The sequence below is a fragment of the Hyperoodon ampullatus genome (genome assembly GCF_949752795.1).
Source record: "Hyperoodon ampullatus genome assembly, chromosome: 6".
Taxonomy (NCBI): Eukaryota; Metazoa; Chordata; class Mammalia; order Artiodactyla; family Ziphiidae; genus Hyperoodon; species Hyperoodon ampullatus.
Window position 1 is genome coordinate 115,331,851 of NC_136919.1, and position 27,364 is coordinate 115,359,214.

Genomic DNA, 27,364 nt, shown 5'->3' on the forward strand with positions numbered 1-27,364 from the left:
AATAAGAGCACAGGCTTTATAGCAATGGGTTTCCTATGAGCTGCCATCTGCACTTTAATGTCTCACAGCAGTCAACTTCCCATGACACAGCCAATGTCCCATTTCCCGTCCTCTTCCTTAAGCCCCCTGAGCTTTTCTAGTCTTCTCCAATCATTCCCACCTCAATAGATGGAACCTCCATCCTTCGCATTTCCCAGGCCCAACACCCTGGCATCATCTTTGATTTCCCTTTCCTCCTACTCTCTCTAATTCTCCATCGGCAAATCACATGGAATTTACACAACTAAGGAAGGAGTCCTGAAGGGAAGAAACTGACACTGTAGTTTGGTGGGAAAAGCATGACCCAACTAGAGTCAAGGAATACAGTCATCGCTTGGGTGGCCTTGGGCAGGTCCCTTCACAGCTTCTCAGAATCCCAAGGCTGGAAGAGACATTATCATCATCCTAGATTACATTTGCTATGCATTTATTAAGTGTCAGGAACCAGGCCAAATGCTTTACATAGATTATTTTGTTTAGTTTCATCGTCATAACCAACTTATGAGAAAGGAAGTATAAAGTCCCTCCTAAGAGATAAGGGATTGAGGGTAGGAGAAGTTAAATAAATCATCCAATGTCACAGACGCAGTAAATATCAGGGAAAAGACTCAAACCAGTCCTCTCTGACACACGCTTTCTGCTCTACACTCTGATTTCCATGAAGGACATCTAATTTGGTCAAACTCCTGTGATCGTCAGTCCAGTTTATATCAAACTGCCAATATGGGAAATCCTCCAGGGATGGGGTCTACTGACTACCAAGGCAGCCCATTCCATCTTTGAATACCTCTCAACTCATTAACTCATTCATTCATTCAACAAGTATTTGTAAGCACAAATATTTTATGGGACAAGCATAGCTCCAGGCCCAGGCAATATAGGAGCGAACAAACTAAGTCCCTGCCTTCATGGAGTTTGTATCCCTGTAGGAGAAAGAAGGAAAAAAACAAAAAGAAAATATAAAGGGTTTAGAGGGTGATAATTGTTTTGGAAAAAAATTAAGAAGAGTAAGGAGGTTAGGGAGTGCAGAGTGGGGAGAAAGAGGCTGTTATTTCATACAGCGAAGTTAAGGAAGGCCTCTCTAATAAATGCATGGGGTATTTATGAGGTAACATGCACCTATCTATGAGAGCTATGCCAATATATATGAGAGAATCCATTCCCGGCAAAAGAAAAACAGCAAGTGCAAAGGCTCTAAGGCCAAACCTTGTTTGGCATACGGTAAATTCCCTACACACGAACCTTCAAGTTGTGAACTTTTAAAGATGCGAACCTGCGTTCCATCCATATCAGGCGTGAGTGACATTGCAGCTGGTCCTCCATCTCCTATTGCTGACCATCCTTCAGCTCTACCATCTCCCACCTCCTCTCCCTCCTCCAGTCAGTAACTCTTCTTGCCTGTTCACTCCATGCCAGCCCCTGGATGCCACCTGTTGTACTGTACTACTGTCCTTTCCAAGGTACTGTCCTGTATGATTAAAAATATTTTCTTTATTTTTGTGTTTGTTTTTTATGTATTATTTATGTGAAAAGTATTATAAACCTATTACAGTACAGTACTATATAGCCGACTGTGTCAGTTGGGTACCTAGGCTAATTTGGTTGGACTTAGGAAGAAACTGGACTTACAAGTGCAATCTCAGAACAGAACTCGTTCGTATGTAGGGGACTTACTGTATTTGCAGAATAATAAGGCGTCAGGGCGGTGGAAACAGAATGGGTAAGAGGGAAGCAGGGGTCATGGAGAGGTGGGACCTGATCAGTGAGGCCCTTGTAGCCACAGTCAGTGCAAAGCTTTGGAAGGTTTCTAGCAAAGAAGTGACACAGGTACATGTAGAAAGAATCACTCTGGCTACTATGTTGAGTATAGATTGGGGAACGGGTGGAGTAGAGGACAAAGGGCCAGCTCGGAAGCTATTACAATCATCTAGGCAACAGGGCTTCCCTGGTGGCGCAGGGGTTGAGAGTCCGCCTACCGATGCAGGGGACGCGGGTTCGTGCCCCGGTCCGGGAAGATCCCACATGCCACGGAGCGGCTGGGCCCGTGAGCCATGGCCGCTGAGCCTGTGCGTCCGGAGCCTGTGCTCCGCAACGGGAGAGGCCACAACAGTGAGAGGCCCGCGTACCGCAAAAAAAAAAAAATAAATAATAATAATAATAAAAATAATCTAGGCAAGAGATTTTGGTACCTAGAATCCAAAAGTAGCATGGTGATGCTGAGAAGTGCCAGGCCACGGGCCATATTTTGAAGGTAAATTCCATGTGATTTGCTGATAGAGAATTAGAGAGAGTAGGAAAAAAGGGAAATCAAAGATGATGCCAGGGTGTTGGGCCTGGGAAATGGGAAGGATGGAGGTTCCATCTATTGATGTGGGCATGACTGGAGAAGACTTTAGAGAAGCTCAGGGGGGTTAAGGAAGAGGACGGGAAATGGGACGTTGGCTGTGTCATGGGAAGTTGACTGCTGTGAGACATTAAAGTGCAGATGGCAGCTCATGGGAAACCCATTGCTATAAAGCCTGTGCTCTTATTTTACCTGTAAAATGTGTGGAATACACGTCCTCCCAGCTCTCAGTGTTAGGAGAAAAGGTGTGAGTGCTTTCGAAAGTAAAACACATGATCAAACCAAAACTTGATACTGATGATAATTTTTTTTTTTTTTTTTTTTTTTTTTTTTTTGTGGTATGCGGGTCTCTCACTGTTGCGGCCTCTCCCGTTGCGGAGCACAGGCTCCGGACGCACAGGCTCAGCGGCCATGGCTCACGGGCCCAGCCGCTCCGCGGCATATGGGATCCTCCCACACCGGGGCACGAACCCGTATCCCCTGCATCGGCAGGCGGACTCTCAACCACTGCGCCACCAGGGAGGCCCTGATGATAATTTTTTATAATCATTGAAATTAAAATCTCAACAGTGAAGAATGAAAGGAATGCACAGAAGGGGAATTTGTCCCCATACGGGTAGTAGGATGAGAACAGAGGAGAAAACAAGCCTGATGGCGGGTAGATGTCAAATGAATGTGTTGGCTTTAACGGTGTGATGTGGCCTTGGAGGTGATGACAAGCTTGGGCTACGTGCAATCTCCAAGTGATTAGTTTAAGTCTTTCAAAGCCATTTTGTTATTCTGATGCTTCATGATCAAGTAATTCCTGGCAAAAAAGATCTGCTTTTATTCCTCAGGAATTGTGATCATCTATTTGATTTCTCTAAAAGGAAATGGCTGGCTTTATTTCATGGTCCTTTCATGGACCTTATTTCATGGTCCACGGAGCCTCATGCTCCAACTCCACGTACCACATGTCTTGGGAGAAAGGGACTCTCACAGCAGACAGATCTCCAGACTCCATGTTGCTAGAGTGGCAGCTACGTCCTTCCAAGATGACAGCATTGCATGGGTATCACCACCTCGCTCTCCGGGCTGGAATGCCGGCTTCCCCTCTCTAGGGGAAAGAGCACAAAGTGAATTCTCAGTGTGTACGTTCTGATTTACTCAACTTAGTTGAGCGAATTGAAAACTAGGCAGTTAAATTCAGCTTGTGTATTTCAAAGGCAAGTATTGGTTAAAAAGAAGAAAAATTCAAGTGGTTTCTCAAACTGTGCATTTTTTTTTTACATGAACTATTCATTGTTGATCTGAAGAGCAAAAGAAGAGAGATGAGATTCACAACACTTGCAGCTGACCTGATTTTTTTTTTTTTTTTTTTTTTTTTTTTGGCTGCACCGTGCAGCTTGTGGGATCTTAGTTCCCCGACCAGGGATTGAACCTGGGCCCTCGGCAGTGAGGGCGTGGAGTCCTAACCACTGGGCTGCCAGGGAATTCCCAGAGCTGGCCTGATTCATACACTTACTTCCATTTGAATTAAGGTGACCTTTGATAGAACCATCTTATGCAGTAGCTATTAAATAATCAGTAATAAAGCCAAAAATCCCCAAAAGAGAGGAAGAAGAAAGAAAAGAATCCCAGAAAGAGAAGGAGGAAGAAAATTCCATGTTAAAAATGGTACTGATCTGTCCTTTGTTATCACTGGTGTTGCTGTAACCAAACAAGACTATTTTTCACTAAGCTACACAGTCTACTAAAATCTGGGCCATCAAAAAGAGCAGGAGTAATAATAAAAACAGTATTTCTGAGGATGCAGCACTGTACAGGGCAGGGAAAATACACTGGGATCTTAGAATCTAGTTCCGGCTCTGCTAAAATCAATATCATGTTTGGCAAGTGAATTTACCCCTCTGAATCTCAGTTTCCTTGTATTTAAAACAAGAAATGATTTCTTAGGTAGCTTCACACTTTGGAGTTCTATCATCCTACGATATTTTGCACTCATGGAGATCTTTGTTATACAGGCTTAGAGTATTGAAGGGGAAACTTCAAAACATTGGCAAGGTTTGTATCTCAAGCATTGAACTTCAGACACACATATCTCACCCTAAGCCTAATCCTAACCCTCAAACACAGCATGGCAAAACTGACCCTTGGTGTTGCCTCTCATCCAAAACCTCTTGCATCTTCAATCTCCCCCCACCTCCATTTCATTAAGTGAAAACTCCATTCTCCCAGTTTCTCAGATTAAAAACTGTAGCGCCATCCTTGACTCCACTCTCATCTTCCCACACTCAGTCTTCCAGCAAATTCTTTTGGCTCTACCTTCCAAATATATGCAGAATTCTACCCTGACTCACCACCCCCCGCACAATCCCCCAAGAACAAACCACCGTCATGACTCACCTACCTTACGTCCATAACCTCCACACTTGCCCCTACAGTTACCTTCAGCAAAACAGCCCGTGATTCTTTATTTATTTATTTTTAATGTTTATTTATTTATTTCTTTTTTTTTTTTTTGGCCGTGCTGTGCGACATGCAGGATCTTAGTTCCCCGACTAGGGATCGAACCCGTGCCCCCTGCAGTGGAAGCGTGGAGTCCTCACCCAGAGTGATTCTTGTAAAACACAAGTCACACCACGTCACTGCTCTGCCGGAAACCCACCAGAGGCTCCTCACGGCTTTCCATCTCCCCCACGGTAAAATTGCAAAGTCCTCCGCAGGCCTGCAAGGCCCCACCTTGCCTACCCACTACCTTTCTGCCCTCCCAAGAATTCCCAACGTGTCCACTTTCTTCTGGCTACACTGGCCTCTTTATTCTTATTCGAACCCACTGAACATGCTTCCACCTCAGGGCCCCTGGATCGTTTTACCGTTTACCTGGAAGGCTTTTTCCCTTGCTTGTTTCAGGTCTCTGCCCAAATGCTGCGTTCCTTGATCCACAAGATAAAATCACACCCTCCTGTCAAACTCTGTCTCGCTTACCCTGCTTCATTTATCATTATAAACTCATCACCTGACACAGCATATACTTTAAAAAAATCATCTGCCTTTGTGAAAATAGGACATTTTTATTGTAAATGCTGCACCTTTAAAGGACCTAAGCAAAGTGTCTGGCCCATAATAGGTACTTAGAAAGTATTGGTTGAGTGAAGGAGTGAATGAATGGTCTAAACTTCCTGGAACCCTCGCTAGCAGATCTGGCCCTACCATGAGCCCCTACAACCGGCATCCAGCTCCAGCATGAAGACTGGCCCAGCGGGTGAGCTCTGAGGCCTGGAGCTCTCTAGGGCCCCTTGCCTTTGTCCTCACATTGGGCCTCCCATACACCAGGGCTGCCAAGTCTGCCTGGCTCCCAGCCAGGCTAAAGCTCTTCCTGGGACAGACATGGGGGCCAGGGTGTTAAAAAAAAAAAATTTCAACTGAGTAAACTTTAAATTTCTTATTGGCTTTATAGAACGCTTCATGAATCAGGCAGCATCCCATCTAGCTGGTAGAGAGGAGCTCTGAGGGGCTGTACAACAATGAAAGATTTTTATAGGCAGAAGGGAGCAGGGACAAGGAAGGTACACTAGCAAAAAGCAGATCAGCTCTGACAAGGCCACTTTCCTTTAGGGCATGGTAGGGGGTCCATCAGGCAGATGACCTCACTTGCAGACCAGACGAATCCTGATTGACTGATTTAAGATCCCATATCTGGGAGAGGCCAAAACTATAATTGTCTCAGTTTGGTGACATGGGACTTAGCATAAGTGACTCAATTTGGGGGCCTGTTGTCTTGTTTTTTGTTTTGTTTTTTATTTATTTATTTATTTATTTATGGCTGTGTTGGGTCTTCGTTTCTGTGCGAGGGCTTTCTCTAGTTGCGGCGAGCGGGGGCCACTCTTCATCGCGGTGCGCGGGCCTCTCACTATCGCGGCCTCTCTTGATGCGGAGCACAGGCTCCAGACGCGCAGTCTCAGTAGTTGTGGCTCACGGGCCTAGTTGCTCTGCGGCATGTGGGATCTTCCCAGACCAGGGCTCGAACCCGTGTCCCCTGCATTGGCAGGCGGATTCTCAACCACTGTGCCACCAGGGAAGCCCTGTCTTGTTTTTAACAAGAGAAATTTCCTGTGCATTTTCTAACCACCACTGTCCCCCACCCCTCAATTCTGGAGAGAGGGCAAGAGAACACTCTACTGGTAACTTTTATTTGGGTTCCCCTCTGAGTTCGCATCTCTCCTCCACAGGGGCCTGGGCAGCCTCTACCAGTCAGGGTAGGTAGGCTCCAGAACATCACAAAGGCAGGAGCCAAATGGCCTTGACTCAGCAGGCCTTCAGATGGCAGTGCATGCTGGCCCTCAATATTCCCCACTGGATCTTCTGCCTAAAGTCTGTCTGGGGTACTGAGTGGATGTTTAGAAGACCAGGACAGGACGTGAGATGAATCTCTTGCCCTGCCCAGTACTTCCCTTGTTATAAGCAAAGGAAGAACACTGAGCCTCTCCTTGCTTTTGTTATGCAGCAGTGACCTACTGCCTTCTCCGCCTCCCCGCTCCACACCCACATGCATGTAGCGGCGGGGAGGGGGTTGGGGGGAGCTGCAGACCTAAACTATTTTCCTTACTAGAGCTTCTCACCACCCGCTCCTGAATCACTTGAGTATCTGGTTAAAATGTAGATTCTAGTTCAGCAGGCCTGGCGCGGGGCTAAGACTGCCTTTCTCACAAGCATCCAAGCGCTGCAAACGCAGCTGGTCCACGCTCTACTAAGGAGTCTGGACCACGCGGCTCCAGGCGCGCCTGTGCTGCGGTACCTTCTGCGTGGTACCCTCTCCCCAGCTGCCACACCTACTGCAGCATGGCCACCGCCTCAGCGTCCGGCTTCTTAACCTTAAAATCCGATTTCAGAACGCCTTGAGCTCCAGGCCAGGTCTCAGTGGGGAGGGGCCCCTGCTTAGAAGGACCGCGAGTGCCCCCTTCCTTGTTCGCGCCTGGGCTTCCGGAGACCCCCTGCCTCCCACGATCTCTCCGCTCGCAGAGAAAAACCGGCGATAGAAGCTTCCCGAAAGAACCGCCCCCCACCACCCCTCCAACCAGCCCCGCGCCCCTCCTGGCCGGGGCCGGAGCCCGGAGGCGCGCGCTGAGTTTCTGGCGATGCTCCGGGTGGCGCCCGCCCGGGGACGCAGTGGGCGCGGCGCCGCAGCGGACCTTTCTGCCGCGTCCTCCGGGCGGGGCGACCTGGGGAAAGATCTAGCAAAAAAGAGGATTCCGGGCGCCTCCCCCCTTCTTTTCCCCGCTCCATCCCCAAATGACTAGGCTTCCTGATGGGAAAAAAAAAAAAAAAAATGTGTCACCCAGTCTGCTGGAAAGTATTTTAAGTCTCCGAACCTTACTATTTACAGGGGTGGCGTGGAGGTGAGGGTCTTAATTGCGAAATACTTGGCCGCCCCGGCTTTTTGCACTTTTGCAGAGATCGCGTTCTGCAGGGTGATGCAGGCTGTCCGCAGGGCAAAGTTTCCCGCAGAAAGAGCATCCTTGGGCTCCGCCTGTTTACAAGGCGGCAGAAGCAGCTTTTCAGGCCTTTCCCCTACAGCTCCCCCGCCTCTAGCTCAGCCGGGAAGAAACTGGACCAGCGGCGTCAGGAGGCTGCGGTGGCTCCAAGGCAGAAATGAATGTGCAGAAACCCGAGGAAAATCAATGCTGTTAAAAAAAAAAGAAAGAAAGAAAGAAAAAAGTGATAGCAAAACGTTTTGATTTTTCAAAGCCCTTCAACTCAGCTCATTAGATTCTCACAGGCTAGGGAGGTTTGTTGTTGTTGTAAAAATGTTTTAATGTTACACATTTCCAGTGTAATCCTAAAACACCATCAGATGCTCACAATCCTGTCTGGAAGCACCCCCAACTCTCCACAGAGGGGGCCCCAGCTTGGGCTGGCAGGAGTCCCTGGCGAGGAAGAAATGGGGGCCGATCCTGGAGGCCTTTCTTCTTCCCACCACACCGCAGGCAGGGGTGGGAGTGTCAGCGCATCTTGCTGCCAAGGGGGTCCGTCCTGGGACGATGAGAAAGATACCTTAATCTACAAACAGACCTCCATCTCCTCAGGAAATTGTTTTGCCAGTGGGTTAAAGGAAACACTCTTCTGCTCATTTTGTTTCAATTCTCCCTGAGTTTGAGCAGCGTTGTTTTACAGGTGGGCAGGGGAGGGGTGCAGGGCTGCAAGGCTCTGAGTGCAACCCCAAGATGTCTGTCTTGCCCCTCTCAGAATAACAAGCTGAGGATACCGGGTCCAAATAATATCCACCCCCCCTCAATAAAAACGGCCTAGTGATGGCTTTGCCTGAGGAGGGGCCATTTGTTGAAGGGCTGTGCCCCCCACCCCCAGAAGTGCCCCATGGATGCTGTGGAAGCTGAAATCAGCTGACTCCCCATCCTCTGGAGACTTCGGAGCGTTCTCGGTGGTTAAAACACTTGCAGAAATCACACTTCCTGGCTTCTGCTATTCAGGTGGGGTTGGGAGGAATTGAGGGCAGGACAGAAGGGAAACAGAACAAGCTGAGTCTCTGGCTCCTATAGCCTTCCTTACCAGGTGCTCTAAGTCACCAACGTGGCCCTGGTTCACTTTTCAGATCCCTCCCGTGGGCATAGGACATCAAGTAGAGTGTTGCCAGGGCTCTTGGTCTTCAGAACCCGGCCAACCCTGGAGGCCAGCTGACAAACACTGAGCGTCTGTGTCCTGAGAAGGTGGTGCATTTTACTCTCATCTCAGAATCGCCCTCTGATTTCACACTTCTGACACCAATTTTTCTGTCTTAAACTGAGAATGATTTGTGACTTACAGTTGAGATTCTCTCTCACACATATTCTCTTGTGTGTGTGTCTAGGCGGGGAGGAGAAAAAAAGGAGGGGGGGCAATCTCTCTCCTGTGTTTTTTAACCTCTGAAGTAAAAAGGTGAGATTCTCCAGTGAATAAATGACTTGAAACAAACCAGCAAGTCAGAATGAACAGATTATTCCTTCTTCTCAAGCCATGATTAGGTAAGATGCAGTTAGAGTTTTTAATGTAGGGTTCCTGTCTTTACTAGTGCACTAGATATAGAGCAAAAAGGGAATATTCATTGTGCTGCATCAAAGCATACTGCTAGTTGCTTTTTTTTAATAGTCATATCAGGAAATGGTCTATACTCCACATGAAATTAATACGGATGTGGGGCGGTTATAGACTGAAAGAATGACACTTAGCTAAAAGCAAAGAGATTAATGGCCATCAATACACAAATGAAAATGTCTTTAGTAGCTACCAGAAACCTGAGCCTCATGTACAGCATTTCAGTTTTTTTATAAAGGCATTTCGTATTTAAGACTACTTGTAATCCATATAACTTTTGTTTATTAGACGTGTCCCGTTTAAACTCATGTGTGTATTAGAAGCTAAGGTATTCAAAAAAATCTAAGGTGCCAACTTGGATGGGTTTGACTATCTGACAGAACAGAAAACACTTTTATTTTCTATCATAACTTACCTTAAGTCATATATTAGCTGCCACTATATTTATCCCAATTAACTAGAATAATATAATACATATTTCAAATGAATTAATGCGGGAAAGCTAAGGCCTTGAAGTATACTATGAAGCTTTACAGAAAAAAAAAATGTGGGGATACATATCAGGAACTATTAAAATGTACATAATACCCTTTGAACATATAATTCCACTCGGGGAATTACTAAAGAAATCCTTCATTAGAAGGACAAACCAAAGGTATCCATTAACGAAGATATTCATTGCCAGGCTGTCTATAATTTTCACAAACATATTTTTAAACTTAAATTGGGACACATGATCAAGTAAGAATGAGTACACAGATGAGAACAATGGGGAAGAATATTTGAAGCTTAAATGGTTTCAGAATCTTTTGAGTGGATTATTGCTGTTCATAAAAGAAATAATCACATGCCCACGATCTTATGGTAGCCTCCAGTGATCTTCATACTTGATGTTCATATCCCTGTGTAGTTCCCTCCCACAAAGAATCAGACAGACTGGTCTCTATGACAAGTAGAATACAGTGGTACTGATGGTGTGGGTCTTTCTACACTAGGTCATCAGAGACATTGCAACTTCTGCCGTGCTTTCTTGGATGCCTCACTCCAGGGGAGGCCAGCTGCCATGTTGTAAGGATCCTCAAGCAGCTCCATGAAAAGGCTCACATGGAGAAGAAATTACCAGTCCAATGGGTGAGCCACCTTGAAGTAGTTTCTGCAGGCCTAACCAAGCCTTAGGATAACAGTAACCTCACACAGCATCTGACTGCAACCCCTTTAGAGACCCAGAGCCAGAACATCCCAACCAAGCCACCCCCAAATTCCTGATCTGTGGAAACTAAGAAATAAGCAATTGGGATTGTTTTAAGCCACTAAGCTTTGGAGTTATTTGTTATGCAGCACTAGGTAACTAACACATGCTGCATGTTAATTTCATGAAGTTATGTAGTTTTCAAAAAAAAATACTGTTTACACCTTCCCCCCTCCATGCGTTCATTCTGTCAGTAAAAAAAATACCTCAAAAATTTTCTAAATCATCCCACATCATGCCATCTCTACTGCTACTGCTCTAAGTCATCACACCATCTTCTCTTATTGGGACTAAAACAGGCTTTCAGTTAGTCTCTCTGCTCTGATGCTTGCTTCTCTAAAGTCCATTCTCTGCACAGGAGCCAGAGTGGTCTTTATAAAACAGAAATCAGATCATGTCACCATCTGCTGCTTAACCCTTTCAAATTGCACAAGGAATAGGACCTAAACCCCTTGACCTATAAACCCCTGCAAAATATGTCCTTTGCCTGCCTTTCTCAGTTCTATCTCCTACTCTCTCATTCTTAATGCTCACCAATGAGCTTAAGGCATTTTTCTGGGTTCAAACAAGCCAAGCTTCCACACTTGCTGTTCCGTCTACCTGGAGCGTTCTTTCCCCAGATCATTGCATGTCTGGTTCAGAGCTAACGTCACTTATTTATTTGTTTATTTGTTCATTGCCTGTTCACACACACACACACACACACACACACACACCCCACTTTAGTCCCTGAAAGCTGGGATATTGTCTGCCTTATTCTTTGTGCCTAGAACAGTGCCTGGCACATAGTACATGATTAACACGTGTGAAATGAAAGGACAAGCTATGTCAAATATACATAAATAGAAATAAAGTCTAAAGAAGAACATATAAATGAAAATAGTGATGACTGAATGGAGAAAATATGATTTTTTCCTTTTAAAATTTGTTTTTAATGTTGACGTTTTATTTATTTTTTAACCCTCCATATACAAATAATTATCTATGTGGAAGTAGAATTAAAAGGCTACCAATAGTCACCTTCTGGGGCTGCTGAAAATTTTTTACTTCTCATGATGCTTTACCTTTTATTTTTTTAGCTCTCATATAAGATTCTTCACTGGGAATTTTCTAGGGGATCTTAAACTGAAAATGCCAGTTCTGATGAACATTTTCCCAAGAGGAAAACATCCTGAATTCTGCACTGGAAGACCTTTCAAATATGAATCATGGCTGGAGCAATTCTGATCATTTACACCCAAGGGAGAAAGAATAAATTGTTCATCCTGGCCATGTGCATGGAAAGTTCTCACAAATATTAAACCTTTGCCATTCTTGAAATATTTATTAAGATTCCCACTAAATGCAAGGCACTTTGCTAGGTATGGTGGGAGGAAACAAAGACACTTATTTGTTTAGTCACTCTTTACTCCCTTCCCAAAATGACTTGAAATATCTTACAACAAGAAGATATGCAAGAAGGAGTATGAGGAGAAGGAAGGAGGAGGAAGGAAAGGAAAAGGAGAAGAAGAAACCATTGAGGACCAGTTAAATGTGAACACAACTAGAAAATTGTAACCAGGTAGAAGAATAACACCATGAGAACTGTTACCAAACCAAACTTGGGTCTGCTCTCCCAAGTTTTGCAGCAAAGCCAATCTACTCACACCAAGTTGTGGTGAAGGAAAGTATAGCGTTTATTGCAGGGACAAGCAAGGAGAATGGCAGCTAATGTTCAAAAGACCTGAACTCCCCAGTGGCTTTCAGGAAATGGTTTTTAAAGACAGTGTGAGGGAGACGGTTATAGAATGCATGATCCACTCGTGGACCTTCTTTTGATTGGGTGCTGGTGAGGTAACAGGGTGATGTTTTGGGGACCTCAATCATCAACCTTCTGGTTCCAACTGATCTGGGGTCTACAGGCTGGTGGTCAGCAGTTAACTTCTTCCACATGGTGGGGGTTTTAGTGTCTGCAAAACAACTTAAGGATATGGCTCAGGATATTATCTGTTTTCCTTGAGGAGGTACTTAAAGTCTTTGACTTTGTTTTATGGCTAAACTATTATATTTTGTCTTGTTTGACTGCTTTCCTTTGTTTCTGCATTTTCTCACTTCTCTGATTAAATTTGTTCTTTGGAGCTCAGGGGAGACCAAGGAGGCTAAAGCTTTTCTACAAACAAGAGGTGGGGGGCAAGAAGCTCTGTCCCCCAGGAAGGCCCCACAGGGTCCTGCACAGTTTGAGAAGCACATCCTGAATATTGGTGGTCCTTGAAGGTAAATTTCAAATACATCTCTGTTTAAAATTTTTGCAGAGAAATTTACAGGGACATAAATAATCAAAGGAACTAAAGAAAAACTTAAGCATTCTAAGTAACTTCAATGGAACACGGTGAATGTAGAGGTGTCCTTGAATTGTACAAAGACTGTAAGAATTCCAATAATTGTGTGAAAATCCCCAGGCTGCTGTCACAACACAAGCCTGTGAAAATATGCTCTGATTCCATGAGGATGCCTCCCAAGCTGGACTGCAAAGGAGAGTCAATGCAATATTTGGTTAAGAGCATGGACTTTAGAGCCATCCATCCTGGGAGGTTTGAATCTCATCCTGCCACAAACTAGCTATGTGACCTTGGTCAAGTCACCTAAAAATTCCTCATCCATAAAATGGGGATGATAATCATACTGGACTGATAACATTGTCATAAGAAAGAAATTGATGAGATAATAGGTATAATGCACTTAGATTAGTGCCTAGGACACAGCAACTATTCTGACAGCACTAGAATCTCCATATAGGGAAAAAAGCTATCAAATTAATTGCTTATCAATTTAATGCTAGGAATGAAACTTTACACGAAGCTTAGCAATTCCCTTTAAGTGATGGACTTTAGTGTGGACATAATAGTGATATGCATATTTCCTATTCAGCCATTTAGCCTGATCTTCTAAAAGTTTTTCAGTAAATTTTGAATCATGAATCTAGAGTGGATTTGAGAACTCAAGTGCTAAAGCCTTATGTAGCTAAGAAGATTGAAGCCAGAATGGGCATGGGGGTGGGAATGGCCAGCCCTCCATAACAAACAACACTAGAATCCAGAATAGACACTTGATTTTTGGTTCTCTGCCTTTTCCACAAAGTGTTGACTAGACCAGGACTGATTATTGAACACTCTTGGCTTTCTAGTCATCCCGAAGGCATTTTAGTCTATCAAGAAGTTATTCATTCAGTCGACATTTATTGTGCTCTACCATGGTAGGAACAATGCTAGATGCTGGGAAGCAGGAGGTCTGATTGCCATGCTTCTGAGGATCACTCTACAGCAGGGGACGCAGACACTAAATGATCATGGAAACAGATGCCGATTCTGACTGTGTAAAGGTTTACATGTTCTTCTAAACACATTTAATAAAGGAATTTGGCTCAGTCAGGGAAGGCTTCCCCAAGGGAATGACAACTGAGCTGAAATCTGAGCAAGTTCAAGGGAAAGATAGAAAAAATGAGTGCTCCAGACAGAGAAATCAGCCAAAACCTTGTGGCAGGTGGGAGAACAGAGGGCCAGGGTGGCTGAAACACCAGTAGTAAGGGAGGGGTAAGGGGATATGCATAGGATGAGGTTCGAGATGTAGTTTGGGGTCAGATCGCTCCAGGCCTTGAAGATCACCTTAAAGATTTTGGTTTTTATATTAAAAGAAATGGGAAACTATTGGAGGGGCATGATCAAAATTCACTTTTCTAAAGATTAGCTTACTCTAGTGTGCTGACAAGGAGGACAAGACACTGGGAGGTTCCTTAGAGTGGTGGCAGTGTAAACAGGAAAATGTGGATGGATTCAAGATACGTAGGCAGTAAAATCAATAGGACTTGGTGATAGATTAAACCAGAGGGATTGGGGAGAGGAAATGGGAGATATGATGTCATGCCCAGTCTCTGGTCTGCAGAATTGTATGGCTGAGGAGTGGCGTCATTAGCTAGGGGAGAGAATACAGAACGAGAACTAGAGTGTGGGGTGAGCAGGAGGGAGAGGGAGACTGACCAAGGTACCACATTTGAGGAAATTGTTTTTAAAGACTTCAAATCCATTTAGTTTAGATTTTTCAATATTTTATTATGGCACACAGGATAGAGTATGGTACAGTGTTCTTACTTCAAGAAATTCTCAAACCAACCAGCTCTTTCCATTTGGCTACTTTTTTTACATGTAATTTGCATATATCTCAGCTTTACCATGTGCAGCATCCCATGTTTAATGAACATAAATGTGAAAAGCTTGGTTTCTGAGGCAACTCCTAGTCTTTACAGAAGTAAATGTACTGAGAATCTTCATAATTCAAATCCATAGCATCATGGTAGATAAAGAAATATTTTACCTATTTGCTTTGGTGAGATATATTTAACTAGAAATACATAGTGTGATGTCATCAGGTAACTTTAAGTGGAAACCACTTTGCTTTCAGATTAAATTCATTACCTTTAAGAGTTGTCTAAACAATAAATATTGAAAAAAATTAGCTGACAAAGCAATTGTGTAAGAACAGAAGCAGAACAGCGGATAATCAGTAATTTCATCAACATTCCACATCAAATGCAAGTGCAAGAGCTTTCATAATTTTACAGCGAACAGGGGGGACGGATGGGGGGTGTATTTGATGCAATGTCCAACCAGTTAGAGCTATCATTGAAATCCGAATATTTCCCAATAAAGACATGCAGAGCAATGGCAATGCAACATACAAGTATATAATCCCCCCTTCAGTGATTGATCACAATTTCATTATCTGTATCTGTAGTGCTTAAAAAGTTTAAAATAGGTGGCATAAAGGCTATTTACTTGAGGCAACACAATTAAGCTAACAACACACTCAGTCATAAGCTCAGGATTGCAGGCAACATGTTTGCAATGGCAAATAAACTTTGATTTCTTACTCCATCCAAAATTATTGAGATAATAAATTATTCCTTCTGATTGTATCATTTGCTTGGGTTTCAACTGCTGCTCATGACAATATATTTTAAATGTGGTTATAGTGCTAGGTGGGTTAGGGTTATGGGATTCATATTCTAGCCATACTGCATTTATTATTTTATACTAGTGTTAAAGTTACCTGTTTACCATAGAAGGTATATTTATCACATAATTTCAGAATGGCCTCCAAGAAAGCCACTCCCAGCATTATATAGGACACTTATGGGGCATAGTATATAGCTATTTATCAAAGAAAACCCCAGAGATTCTCATTTACTCGAGCTTATTATCAGTAAAATTTTTGAGGGGAGAGATTTCATGAATGCTCATGACCTAATTGCATCCTCAGAATTACCAATTAAGGGGGGGAAATGCATTGTAATTGTTAAAATTTTGACTTAAAAAAATTTGGAGGTCAATAGCCCCCTTCTATGTGTCTTATATTGGTGCCTTCTTTAAGATATTCGAATTAAGTCAACAACCACAGCAAGGAATGTCATTCAGTGTAACTTTATTTACTATTTATAGCACATAATTCAAGGTCTTTAATTTCTAACCACCAAAGGTTCGAAGGACTATTTTTTTTCCATGAAGTTTAACATTAACATTAGTGAATTCATTTATTCAGGGTTTGTTTTTCTTTTATTGTAAACATCTGAATTATTCACATTGCCATAGATCCTGAACTCATAAGCGTGGACCATGCACAGGCTGGCAGCAAGCCAGGAAGCCACTCTGCAAGCAAACAGATACTCTGCGGAAGGAGAAAATTCATAGCACAACATTTAATGCCCAACCTAAGTCATCTCAGAATTATACATATATTGACTTCTTAATTCATATAGTATCTGCAACTCAACTGGTTGGTTGGTGATGGGATTGACCTGATTTCAGGAGAATTATTCCTGGAATAGTTAAGGAAAGGGGGTTCAATCTTTCTTCTTAGTGGCTTGCTCTTCCCCAGCACCTTCATCTTTTTTCTCCTCCTCCTCAGCTTCTTTGGTTTCTTCTGCTTCTTTGCCTTCACCTCCTTCTTCTTCCTCCTTCGCCTTCTCAGATTCTTCCTTGGCAGCTTTAACATAAAAAGCAAACGTACACACTCCAAATGCAGCATGAGTCCAATCAAAACATTTCTGCTAGGGTTTTGTGGAGAAACACAAATGTCAAAATACTTCCCCCAAACCTCTCAGCTCCTTTCTCCCAAAATACATGCAACTGACAATGCTTGCCGGGAATAATTTGCCACTGAACGCATATTTAAATAGAATGAGATTATGTCTAGGTACTGGATGCTCTGTTCTTCTCCAGGACCTTGGTTTTCTTTTATTGTGTGTTTGGTGTTCATTTTTGTTCTTTAGGACACCAAATGACTGAGTTAAATGAATGGATTTTAAAATGTTTAATTTGGAATAAAAAGACAGCAGGAGGAGGATTTTTTTTTTTTAAGTTCCTTTCAAAAAAGTACCAAGCTAATTAGAGATGTGTGTCTCTGGGAGGACAGCCGATCTGAGAAATGAGGTGCTTATTACTAAAGGTCTGTTGAAGCAATAGATCAATGTATTATTTAAGATTCTAAACTCCCTGGCATAAGCAAGGCTTCATTTATCTTATCAATCTCCTAACAAATATTCATGCCCCGGCTGAACCTGGAGTTGCAGGGTGGGTTTGGTTTGGTTTGGTTTTAATCCTACCTTCTTCCTCTTGGGCTCCCTCCTCTCCCTCAGCCTCAGCCTCAGCCTCAGCCTCAGCCTCAGCCTCAGCTTCAGCCTCGGCCTCTTCCTTCTTCTCCTCCTCCTCAGCTTCTCCTTCAGAGGGGGGCTGGTCCTTGGCTTCCTCAGCTTTTGCAGGCTCGATGGTCTCCTCCACCTCGATCTGCTCCTCCTGGACGTGGCTGGTGTAGTAAGATGGGAAGGAGCGGGCGGACATCAAGTAGGAGCTGGTCTGTAAACCACCATAGGCAGATCGGCCAAAGACCTGGGAGGTCTGGGAGTAGCCGCTGGTAATGCTGCCCACGCTGGTGAAACTGAGCCGGGTCTCCTCACCTTCCAAGAGTTTCCTGGGGGAGGCAGGGAGAGGGTGGGGTTCACAATCATGAACACAGGAAGTGTGCTGAGCCCACCACCCAACACCTACCCAGTGCCACCCTGAAAGCCAAAGGCAGGGTTGGAAATGATCAGAACTTAATAACTGGGGATGTTGTGACTGAGACCAGGAAAACAACAAAAACCAAAAAAACACCTAAAATAACCCTGTCTGTTAGACTTTAAATGTAATGGGAAGCTAAGAACAGGTCTCATTATTACAGGATAAATTCTTCTTGGAAAAGGCCAAAAGGTGAACACAATTATTTCAGAGGACTATTTTTGAAGATTTCTGATTCAACAGAAAGGAAGTCTGGTTTCCTTCCTAAGGTTGAAGTGCTGCTACCTTTGCCCCTCCATTTTTACCTGTAAGCTGCAATCTCAATGTCCAAAGCCATCTTCACATTGAGAAGGTCTTGGTATTCCTTGAGGTATCTTGCCATTTCACCCTTTGTGGTTCTCAATTCATTTTCCAATTTGTTGATTGTGTCCTGTTGGAAGATAAAAAAAAAAATACAAGCGTAAATCCTTACTGCTATTACTTTACTATAGCTGCAAGGGCATAGGTTTAATTAAAATCAAAGTGCACACCTTAGATAAAACCTCCCCTGAAACAACTGCCTTTTCTCTTTTTAAACCTTTCTTTGCTTGCCTAACAAAATCCAGCTTCATAAAGCATGAGATGACAGCAAAAAAATATTTTAAAAAAAACTAATAGAAGAAAATTTTTTTTGTTTTTGTTAATTACTACAGTCAAATGATTATCATAAAATGCCTGCAAGGAACTAAACAGATTTGTTTTTTGAAAACTTTGTTTCTCATGCACTGACTAACTTTATCCAGGTTACATACAAGAAATCTACTTCTTTATAGGAGAAGGAAGTAGATAAATTTAAATTTTTTTATTTTCTCTAAAATATTTTCTATGTATCTATATTATTTTCTCTTCTCTCCAGAAGATGGAGAAAAAGAACGTTTTACTATGACCATCATTACCTACTACAATTTTGACTGTATTCCTGTCTACCTGCTACGGGAAGGGAGCGGCTGGTAAAATTAGTCTGAAATCATGCTGGTCACAGAACTAATGGGAGTTCGTCGATGTGTTTATTAATCAGATGGTCCAATCTGTGCAGCAAAGCAACTTGTGGTGAATTCAGGATAGCAGAGAGGCAGGCCAGAGGCAACGCCCTGCTCGCATCCCTTCTCCCACCCCACCCAACCCCCTGCAGGGCTGGGCAGCTTTAATGCGCAACAGAGATTCAACTGCACCCTGCACATCTTCGCAGACTGCAGTGGCGCCCGCACCCCGCCCTCCAACTGCCCCACCCGCTCCCACACAGCCTCCAAGGAGCCAAGTTCTACCCCGTAACAGCTGCATGCAGATGCCTCATTTCTGATCTCCACTTTCTAGGCGCGCCCTCCACTCTCCCCCCACCCACCCCCCGCCCATCCTAACTCGATTCTGCAGCCCCCTCCCCGCCTCCACAGTGTTTTGCCCGGTGCCATACCTGCATAGCACTAATGTCGGCGTTCTGTTTGTCCTCCAGCTCCTGAAGCTGCTTCTCCAGCGCTTCGTTCATGCCCCGGCATGCTTCGATCTCCAGGGTCTTGGCCTTTAGCAGGCGGCGGCTCTCGGACACCTCGTCCTTGGCGGCGCGCACCGCATCGGTGTTCTTGGCGGCGCTCTCGGTCAGCACGGTGAAGCGGCTCTTGAACCACTCTTCCGCATTCTGCATGTTCTTGGCGGCCAGCTTCTCATACTGGGCGCGGATGTCCTTGAGCGCGGCGGAGAGGTCGGGCTTGGAGGACACATCCATCTCCACGGAGATCTGCGCGTACTGGATCTGCGCCTGCAGCTCGGCGATCTCCTCTTCGTGCACTTTCTTCAGAAAAGCGATTTCGTCCATCAGGCTGTCGATGCGCTTTTCGAGCTCGGCGCGGGCGAGAGCCGCTTCGTCGGCCCCTTTGCGCGCTTCCATCAGCCGGCCCTCTGCGTCCTCACGGCTCAGCACCTCCTCTTCGTAGCGCGCCTGCAGGTTGCGCAGAGTCTCCTCCAGCCCTTCGCGCTCGCCCTGCAGCGCCTGCTTCTCGTTGGTGGCGTCTTCCGCCGCCAGGCGCAGGTCGCGGATCTCCTGCTCGTACAGCACCCGGAAGCGGGACGGCTCGGAGTGCTTCTGGCGCAGCACCAGCAGCTCGGCTTCCAGGACCTTGTTCTGCTGCTCCAGCTCGTGCACGCGCTCGATGAAGCTAGCGAAGCGGTCGTTGAGGTCCTGCAGCTGCGCCTTCTCCTGGGTGCGGATCGACTTGAGGTCGTTGCTGATGGCGGCTACCTGGCTCAGGTCGAGGTTCTCGAGACTGGGCAACAAGGAGCCGGAGCTGGAGGAGTAGCTGCGGCGCACGGACAGCGAGGAGGAGACGGGCGCCGAGTAGCTGGAGTAAGCGGAGCGCGCGGTGCTGTAGCCGCTGCGCACGCTGGAGATGTGCACCCGGGGCGACTCCACATAGCGCCGTTTGTAGGAAGTCGAGTAGTACGGCTCAAAGCTGAAGGAACTCATGGTGGCGGTCGGTGCCGCTCTGGCCGGCGGCGGAGATGGGGGCCTAGAGAGAAGAAGAACGGGGGAGAGAGGGAGAGGGAAGGATGGATGGCTGTGTGCAGCTCGGCTCTGTCCTGCCACCCCTATTTATACTCGGAGAGGATTCTGACGCAGCCTTAGATCGATCACTGCGCGCCAGGCCAGAGGGGGCAGAGCGCTGCTGCAGCCGAGGGGAGGATTCTGCGCAAAAGGAAGGCGGGGGCGAGCCACAGGCCGCGAGGATGCTGCGGCTTCGTCCTCTGCACTTTTCTCTGAAGGCTTTGTTTTCTGTGAGACCCCGTACCCCCTCACTCATTTCCTTTCCCTACCCCCACCCCATCCTACTTATTCCTTGATCCCTGTATCACTCGGATTCGATCGTGACCCCAATAACAAGTTCTCATTCCCTACTGACACCTTAGTTTTCCATATGCCGGAACCTCGGAGACACCCTACCCCTCCCCGTCGCTCCTTCCCCACCAAGGGTCATCATCCCCCTGGTGTTTACGGTGACATTGCAGTGCCTCCAGGGCATTGGAGATACAAAAGATTGTCCCAGGTTTCATGTATGCGGCATATATGGAGGAAAGTTTTATATTTCTTTGTAGCTGTTTCTGGCACTTTCTTTAATTTGTGTTCCTTTCTCCTGGTTATTTTTCTTTTTCTTTAGTGCGCTCCTTCTACACACACACGCACACACACACACCTGGAACTGGGGCACTGCAGGTGTTGATTTTAGCATTTCTAAACCCTTAGAGCAGTTCATATCAGCCTTGTAGTGTTACTAGATTTTCTCATTTCTTTCCGAGGAACGAAGCCTCTCATACTTTGGGCGTGTTGAAGCGTGAAGGTGGAGGAGTTTGAACTAGCTGGGGAGAAAACCGATTTGCAAAAAGACAGCAGCCAGCACTGCAGCGGGGAACTTCAGACTGTCCCACGTTGCCTGTATCTTCTTCATCAAGCTAAATTCCTGCTCGACACCGACAACTCCATCACATTAGAAGCCCCTTTGCCTCTTTTTACACCCGTGTAGCGCCCAACCTGATGATTTCAACAAGCCACGCAGGTGGCTGATTTTCAGAGGGAAGCTGCTGCTGCCTGCCGGAGCGCGGAGCGCGGAGCGCGTCTCCAGGGAGCAGAACTCGGACCTGAGACGTCTCGTTCTGGGGCGGGCAGAAAGTAGCCGTGTGGTTCTTCCCCCCGAGTCACTCTGATAAACACATAACAGGCCCAGTCCGAAATCCATGGATTTCTTTTAGGGAACACCCAGGGAGCTGAAACAGTGTGCACGCCGTAATGCACATTGATACAGCCCTGCGGTTTACAGAGCGTTTTCACGCACTATGTTAGGGAGTCCTCCGGTTGCAGGGAGGGATTGCAGAGAAATACGCCTAAGATTTTTCTAAGCAAGCATTTAATTTTTGTTTTCTTTGGGTAAGAGTAGCGTTTGAGGTGCAGCATACTGATATTTTTTTAAAAGAGGCAAACGAAGGGGAGACATGAGAGTTTTTAAACAGAGAAGCCGGCATCGCTTTCCCTGTGATGCTGAGCGGGCGAAGGACTTGGAGCGGATACCACAGAAGCTCCCGGAGCAACTGCAAACCCCTCCCCGCGACAGGAGGGTGGGAGTGGTATAAGGCTTAACCCCTGAGGTCCTTTGTAACTAAAAAACCTTTCCTTCTTCGTGGTAGAGGAAAAGACTGCAGCAGAGAACTTGCATGGGGTTTCTAAAGAATCTTTAAGGTCTCAAATAATGAGACTTTAGAAACATTAACATCGGTAGTTTAAGTCTATCAGGAGGTCCATCCACACTCAATCATTCTCGGATTTCAAGCTGAGGCTGTCCTGCATTTTGCTTGGCCCTGGCAGCATGCATTCTGATGACTTTTTACAGTCCATACATCTTTGGTCTTCACGTTGATCAGGGATTTAGCAGAGGGAAAGGCTTCTCGGGGTGGTGGGAAGAACCTAAGTAAGCCATATTTTTGTCTGCTCCCAATTCCCCATATGTGGATGACAAGTGGCAGAATGGATTTTTTTTTTAACCCGCCCCATTAAAACCACATTGTTTCACACTCGCTCTGTGTGAGTCCAGCTACACCACACTCTTAGGTATTCACGAGTTCATTTCTTTTGTGCCAGCTCCCTTCCCTCAGTTTCAGGTCACCCTCAGAGATCTTAAGTTCGTCAGTGTTTTTGCCAAGGCTCCTGGCTGAAGATTGACTGCAGAGGAAGCTGCTCAGAAAAGAGGGAGGTGGCTGATGGATGCTGCAGGGGCCGTGAGATGCTGCAGAAAGAAGAAACCTGTGGGCCTCTGCTGCTGTCCTTTGGGCAGCTGAAAAGAAAGGCACCCTGGAGTGTGCAGGGTAGGAATGGGAGGGCAGGGACCCTTGCCTTTGTTGAACCTGGTGAACAGGGGGTGGGGAAAGGGGCAGATCTACTGTATTTATGAATATAGACCTGTGGTCTTTTTCAATAGCTCCACTACAGCCTTGCTTTAGAGGAGCTCCCGGACCCAACCCGGGTCTGAGTGTTGGTGACCCTACCTTCAGCCTTCCTCTGCTAGGTACCTGCTTCTTTTTAAAATATTCTGCCCAGTCATCCTCCTTTTTAACTCTTTTCTCTGAATACCCATGTGGCATTGGCCCTATGTGTCAAAGCAAAGGTAAAATGAACAACTTTAGAAAATCTGCTTAAAAGAAGAATCTTGACTTTCCTTCCCTTACCACAAATGTTTCTGCATTCGTGTTTTTCACAGGGGTGTCGTTATTTCTTTAGAAGGCTTTGAGGTCTTGTTACACACTTGTGCATTTGTTCCACTTTAAACACATTCTCCAACAACGTGAAATTGGTTGAGGGCTGCCAACAAAACACACTCCTAGGAAATAAAAATTATGTTAAAAATAAATAGGCAAGTTTGTTGATGAAACTCATTCATAGAATTTCTACTACTCTGATTATCCGTAATAGCTCTGTAATTCCCCTAAATGACTGTTCGAAGCAGTTTAGTTTAAAAGTAAAATGTATTAACCTTACCACAGAGCTCATAAAATATAACTCTTAGAACCACCGAAAAAATCTTCCTCCTCTAGTGCCAAGAGAGTCAGAAGCTTCAGATGGATAGGACCTGGTGACTTTCATTTCATTATTCTAAAACACTTTGGCACACAGGAATTCTGTATTGGCACTTGTTTTGAAAAGCTGAGCTCTAGGCTGAAATTCTTATGAGGCAGATCTCGTGAGAACATCAGTCCTTGGGTCAAGAGAGCAAAGTTCTCCCGCCACCAGTGAGCTGCGGGAATAGCCCTCATCCAGAACAGCAGATGGGTCGCTATACTCTTCCCCATCGGGTAGATACATCACTGTCAGCAAAGTCGTCATCAGTTTGTCTGTGCAAGGAGGGATGAAGGAAATAAATACATGCAGGATGCCTGCCCTATGACAGGCATTTGGTATCTATTATTTAATAACCTCCAGGTCCCCATGAAATGGGTTATTGTTTATTCTGAGCAAATAGCTGAGTCCCAGAGAGGTTAAGTAATGTGCCAACTCACACAGCTACTCCACACCTAAGCTCAGTTCGCTTCCAGCCTGAGTAGGGCTCTACTCATTACACATGCTGCAGCCACTGGCATTTGCTGCTTCCATATGTTTCTGTGGAATTTGATAATTGTATGCTGCAGTCTCTGTGCGTGTGGTAAACCACTCATGTTGGGGAGAGACAAATGTGAACTGATTTATACCATGAAGAAATTGTTAATGAGCGTGTTTTATTTGGACAGCTAGTGGTGGCAATAAACTGTAAAATTATTGTAGGTTTCTTAAGAGTTCCAATGTAAAATAAAATGAAAGCTATCAGTAGAACGTGACACATAACTGGTCATGTGACTTTTTAGACACGCCTCTAAACATCAGTTTACAAAACACCCTTTCTGGAATGAATGACCTAAATGCAACCTTAGCTGATTTAAACTCTTTAGAATAACTATATTATGACATCCACCTTTTTATTAATTAAAATACCGTCATATTCCACTCCTGTAAATAGGTTCTCTTTAGCAAAATGACCTTAAAAATTGCTCTAAAGAATAAAAGAACAAATGCTGGCACCCAACATCTCATCACTGAAGTTTATCATGCTTTCTCCAAATCTTTACCTTTTTAGAAAGAAATATGAGTAAAATCAACAGATTATATAGTGTGTGGAAACCACAAATATATTTCCTCTCTGCTTTTTATAACCAGTTTATTTCTTTATATATTATGCTCACCATAGGAGTCATAATACATGAATCTCCCCATCTCTTGGGAAATATATTTGAAAGAAAACTTTCCCCTTGTAATATAAAATATGACTAATTTTACAGCATCACATTTTGAAGTAATGCATCGTAAAGTGTGCTATGCAGCTATATAAAATGTAGAAGGCAACGGGAACGAGAATGTCATTTGAATAAATTAAAAATGAAAAGCACATTTACATTTAGAACACATGCAATATTAGAAATGACAGGAAGTTGCTGCTGTCCAAGCAGAAATGGTGGTGATGGGTTTAAACTCCTAAATGCTTGCTGCACGGAACTGGCCAAGGTAATGTATGATCTCCCCAGAGGCCTGTTCCACAGTGCCTTGCCCTTAATCACAGTCACCAGCCGCAGATGTTAGAGGGTATGGTGGAGACCTTAAAGGGCTTCATCTGCGGTCATTTCAGGCAGGTCACAGCCCTATCGGTCTGAACCAATAGTACGAACCCTGTTTGTTGAGCTGTGCTTTCCTGACTGCGAGGAAATACATGCTGCTTCTGCAATTTGAGTACCAACTAGCCACAAAAACATGCCATGTGGCACCTGGATTTCTTTGCTGACCTTTACAGTGGTTTAATAAATCAGTCGGAGGAATGTGAGGTTTACTGTTTGCAAAGACAGTGTATAAGCATTTCCATCGGCAAGAGACAAAGGCCCGAGGTTGGCTCTTTCGCAGCCAGGCTAGAGCCCAGCCAGAGCAGCGGTTCACTTCACTGCTGCAGGAATGCAGCAAATGCTGCTGCAGAGCTGCTCGTGGGCGGATCCCCCGGTTCCTCCAGTACAGCAGACAGGCTGCTGGCACCAGGATATATAACGTTTGGTGTCTGGTAAGTTGAACATATAAGAGACTGTCCGGATTAGAAAAGCAAAACTGGATGGTGTCTAAATGACTTATTGATTGATCAAATAACTCTTTGTGTTCATCCATTGAGTCACCGAATGCCACTGGAACACTTGTAATGTGCACAAGTCTGTCTAAGTGCCAGGGGAGGTGGGGGAGTGTAGGGACTTATAGCAGAGTCCTGTCTCCAAGGGCTTGAAAAATACCTGAGCACAATAAAAAGACCAGCTACTGATACACACAACATGGACGAATCTCAAAACCAGCATACTGGGGGCTTCCCTGGTGGCGCAGTGGTTGAGAGTCCGCCTGCCGATGCAGGGGACACAGGTTCGTGCCCTGGTCTGGGAAGATCCCACATGCCGTGGAGCGGCTGGGCCCGTGAGCCATGGCCGCTGAGCCTGCTCATCCAGAGCCTGTGCTCCGCAACGGGAGAGACCACAACAGTGAGAGGCCCGCGTAACGCAAAAAGAAAAAAAAAAAAAACAGTATACTGATACTGAGTGAAAGAAGTCTTAGACAAAGGATACATAGTGTATAATTCCATTTACATGAAATTCTAGAACAGAGGAACTAATCTATGATGGAAAAAATTCAAAACAGTGGTTGCTTCAATGAGTGTAAGGTGAGGAATGACTGGGAGAAGGCACGAAGGAACTTTCTAGGGCGATGGAATTGTTTTAGGTCTCGAGAAGTTTGGGTCGTACAGGTGTATGCATTTGTCAAAACTCAGAATATAGTAGGATTTGTGCATTTCATTGAATGTAAGTTTTACATCAAGAGAGAAAAATGTAAACAATATATATGTATATACATATATAATTGTAAAAATAAACAATATAACATAAATTTACAAATAAAAATATATAACAAATCACTTTTAAAATAACTAAGCAGACAAAGCCCACGCATGTGAAATTTCAAAGAACTATGCAAAAGTTATTAAGAAAAGGTAAAATTCTAGGTGATGTCTCGGGGAAAGGAAGGAAGGTACAATGATTGCCATGATCTTAGAGAAAAGAGAGGTCACGTGAATGAAATGAACCAACATTCTGAGGCTGGTTACTATGCCAGATGCTTTGTGCAGGTATCAGATTTAAGCTTCACAGCAGCTCGATGAAGTGGATGTTCTTATTGTTGTTCTAAAGATGCATAGGTATTGTATTTCTATTAGTCCATCCCAATATTGCATTCAAAATTTTTAGCCATCTTACATTGCTGCCTCATACTGAATTTGCATCGCCTTTAAAAAAAAAAAGACTCTGAAAGCTAAGGCTATTCATTTATACTGCAGCTTTTATAAAAACCTAAAAATACAACTTTTATTTAAAACCTAATCTTTCATATAAATGCTTTGGATCCATTGTTCAAATCTGCTGTAATCGCTTTAAAACCTTCCAACTTTATGTCAAATTCAATAATGAGTGAATTTCCCAATGTTTTAAATTAATACCATTAGAAATGTGGTTTTCTGTGCTGTGCTTCACAGACTCTTGGGATTGGGAAGTAATTTAAATGTTTCCACTCAAGTCCTCCACCGGCTTCTTCATCTTCAGCAGCTCTTAACCTTTCCTTTGCTTATTCCGTTTTGCAGAATGATTATCCCCTCTTACCGCCCCTCCCCACCGTAGCCATTGAACATTATATCTAAACAGAGCAGAAATTTCTAGGGAGGCAGTGGCATTAGTGGCCCAAAATGAGCTTTGGTTTTTCACTTTCTGTTTCTCACTATTCTCAAATTTCTTTTCCACATGATTCTTAAGGCATCCTCACATAACAGAGATGACAGCAGTGATGTTTACATGGAGAGCGGAGATCTCCCAAGCATTTCTGCATGATATCACTGGATTCCTGCAGCAATCCTGTGAGGCAGAAACAGATCAACAGATGTTACCGTCCTCACTTTCTAAATAAGGATG

At 44.6% G+C, this 27,364-nt stretch overlaps 1 protein-coding gene across 1 annotated transcript; it reads right to left on the reverse strand.

Annotated features, from left to right (window-relative positions):
- Positions 1-16,572: 16,572 nt before the first annotated feature.
- On the reverse strand, positions 16,573-20,525 carry NEFL (neurofilament light chain; the record flags this gene model as incomplete). Its single annotated transcript, XM_079706452.1, has 4 exons — positions 19,236-20,525; positions 18,091-18,215; positions 17,335-17,699; positions 16,573-16,715 (listed from the first exon to the last, which is right to left on the reverse strand). Exons 1-4 carry the CDS (start codon positions 20,280-20,282, stop codon positions 16,573-16,575), a joined length of 1,680 nt encoding a protein of 559 aa, XP_079562578.1. The 5' UTR covers positions 20,283-20,525.
- Between the last annotated feature and the right edge of the window lie 6,839 nt (positions 20,526-27,364).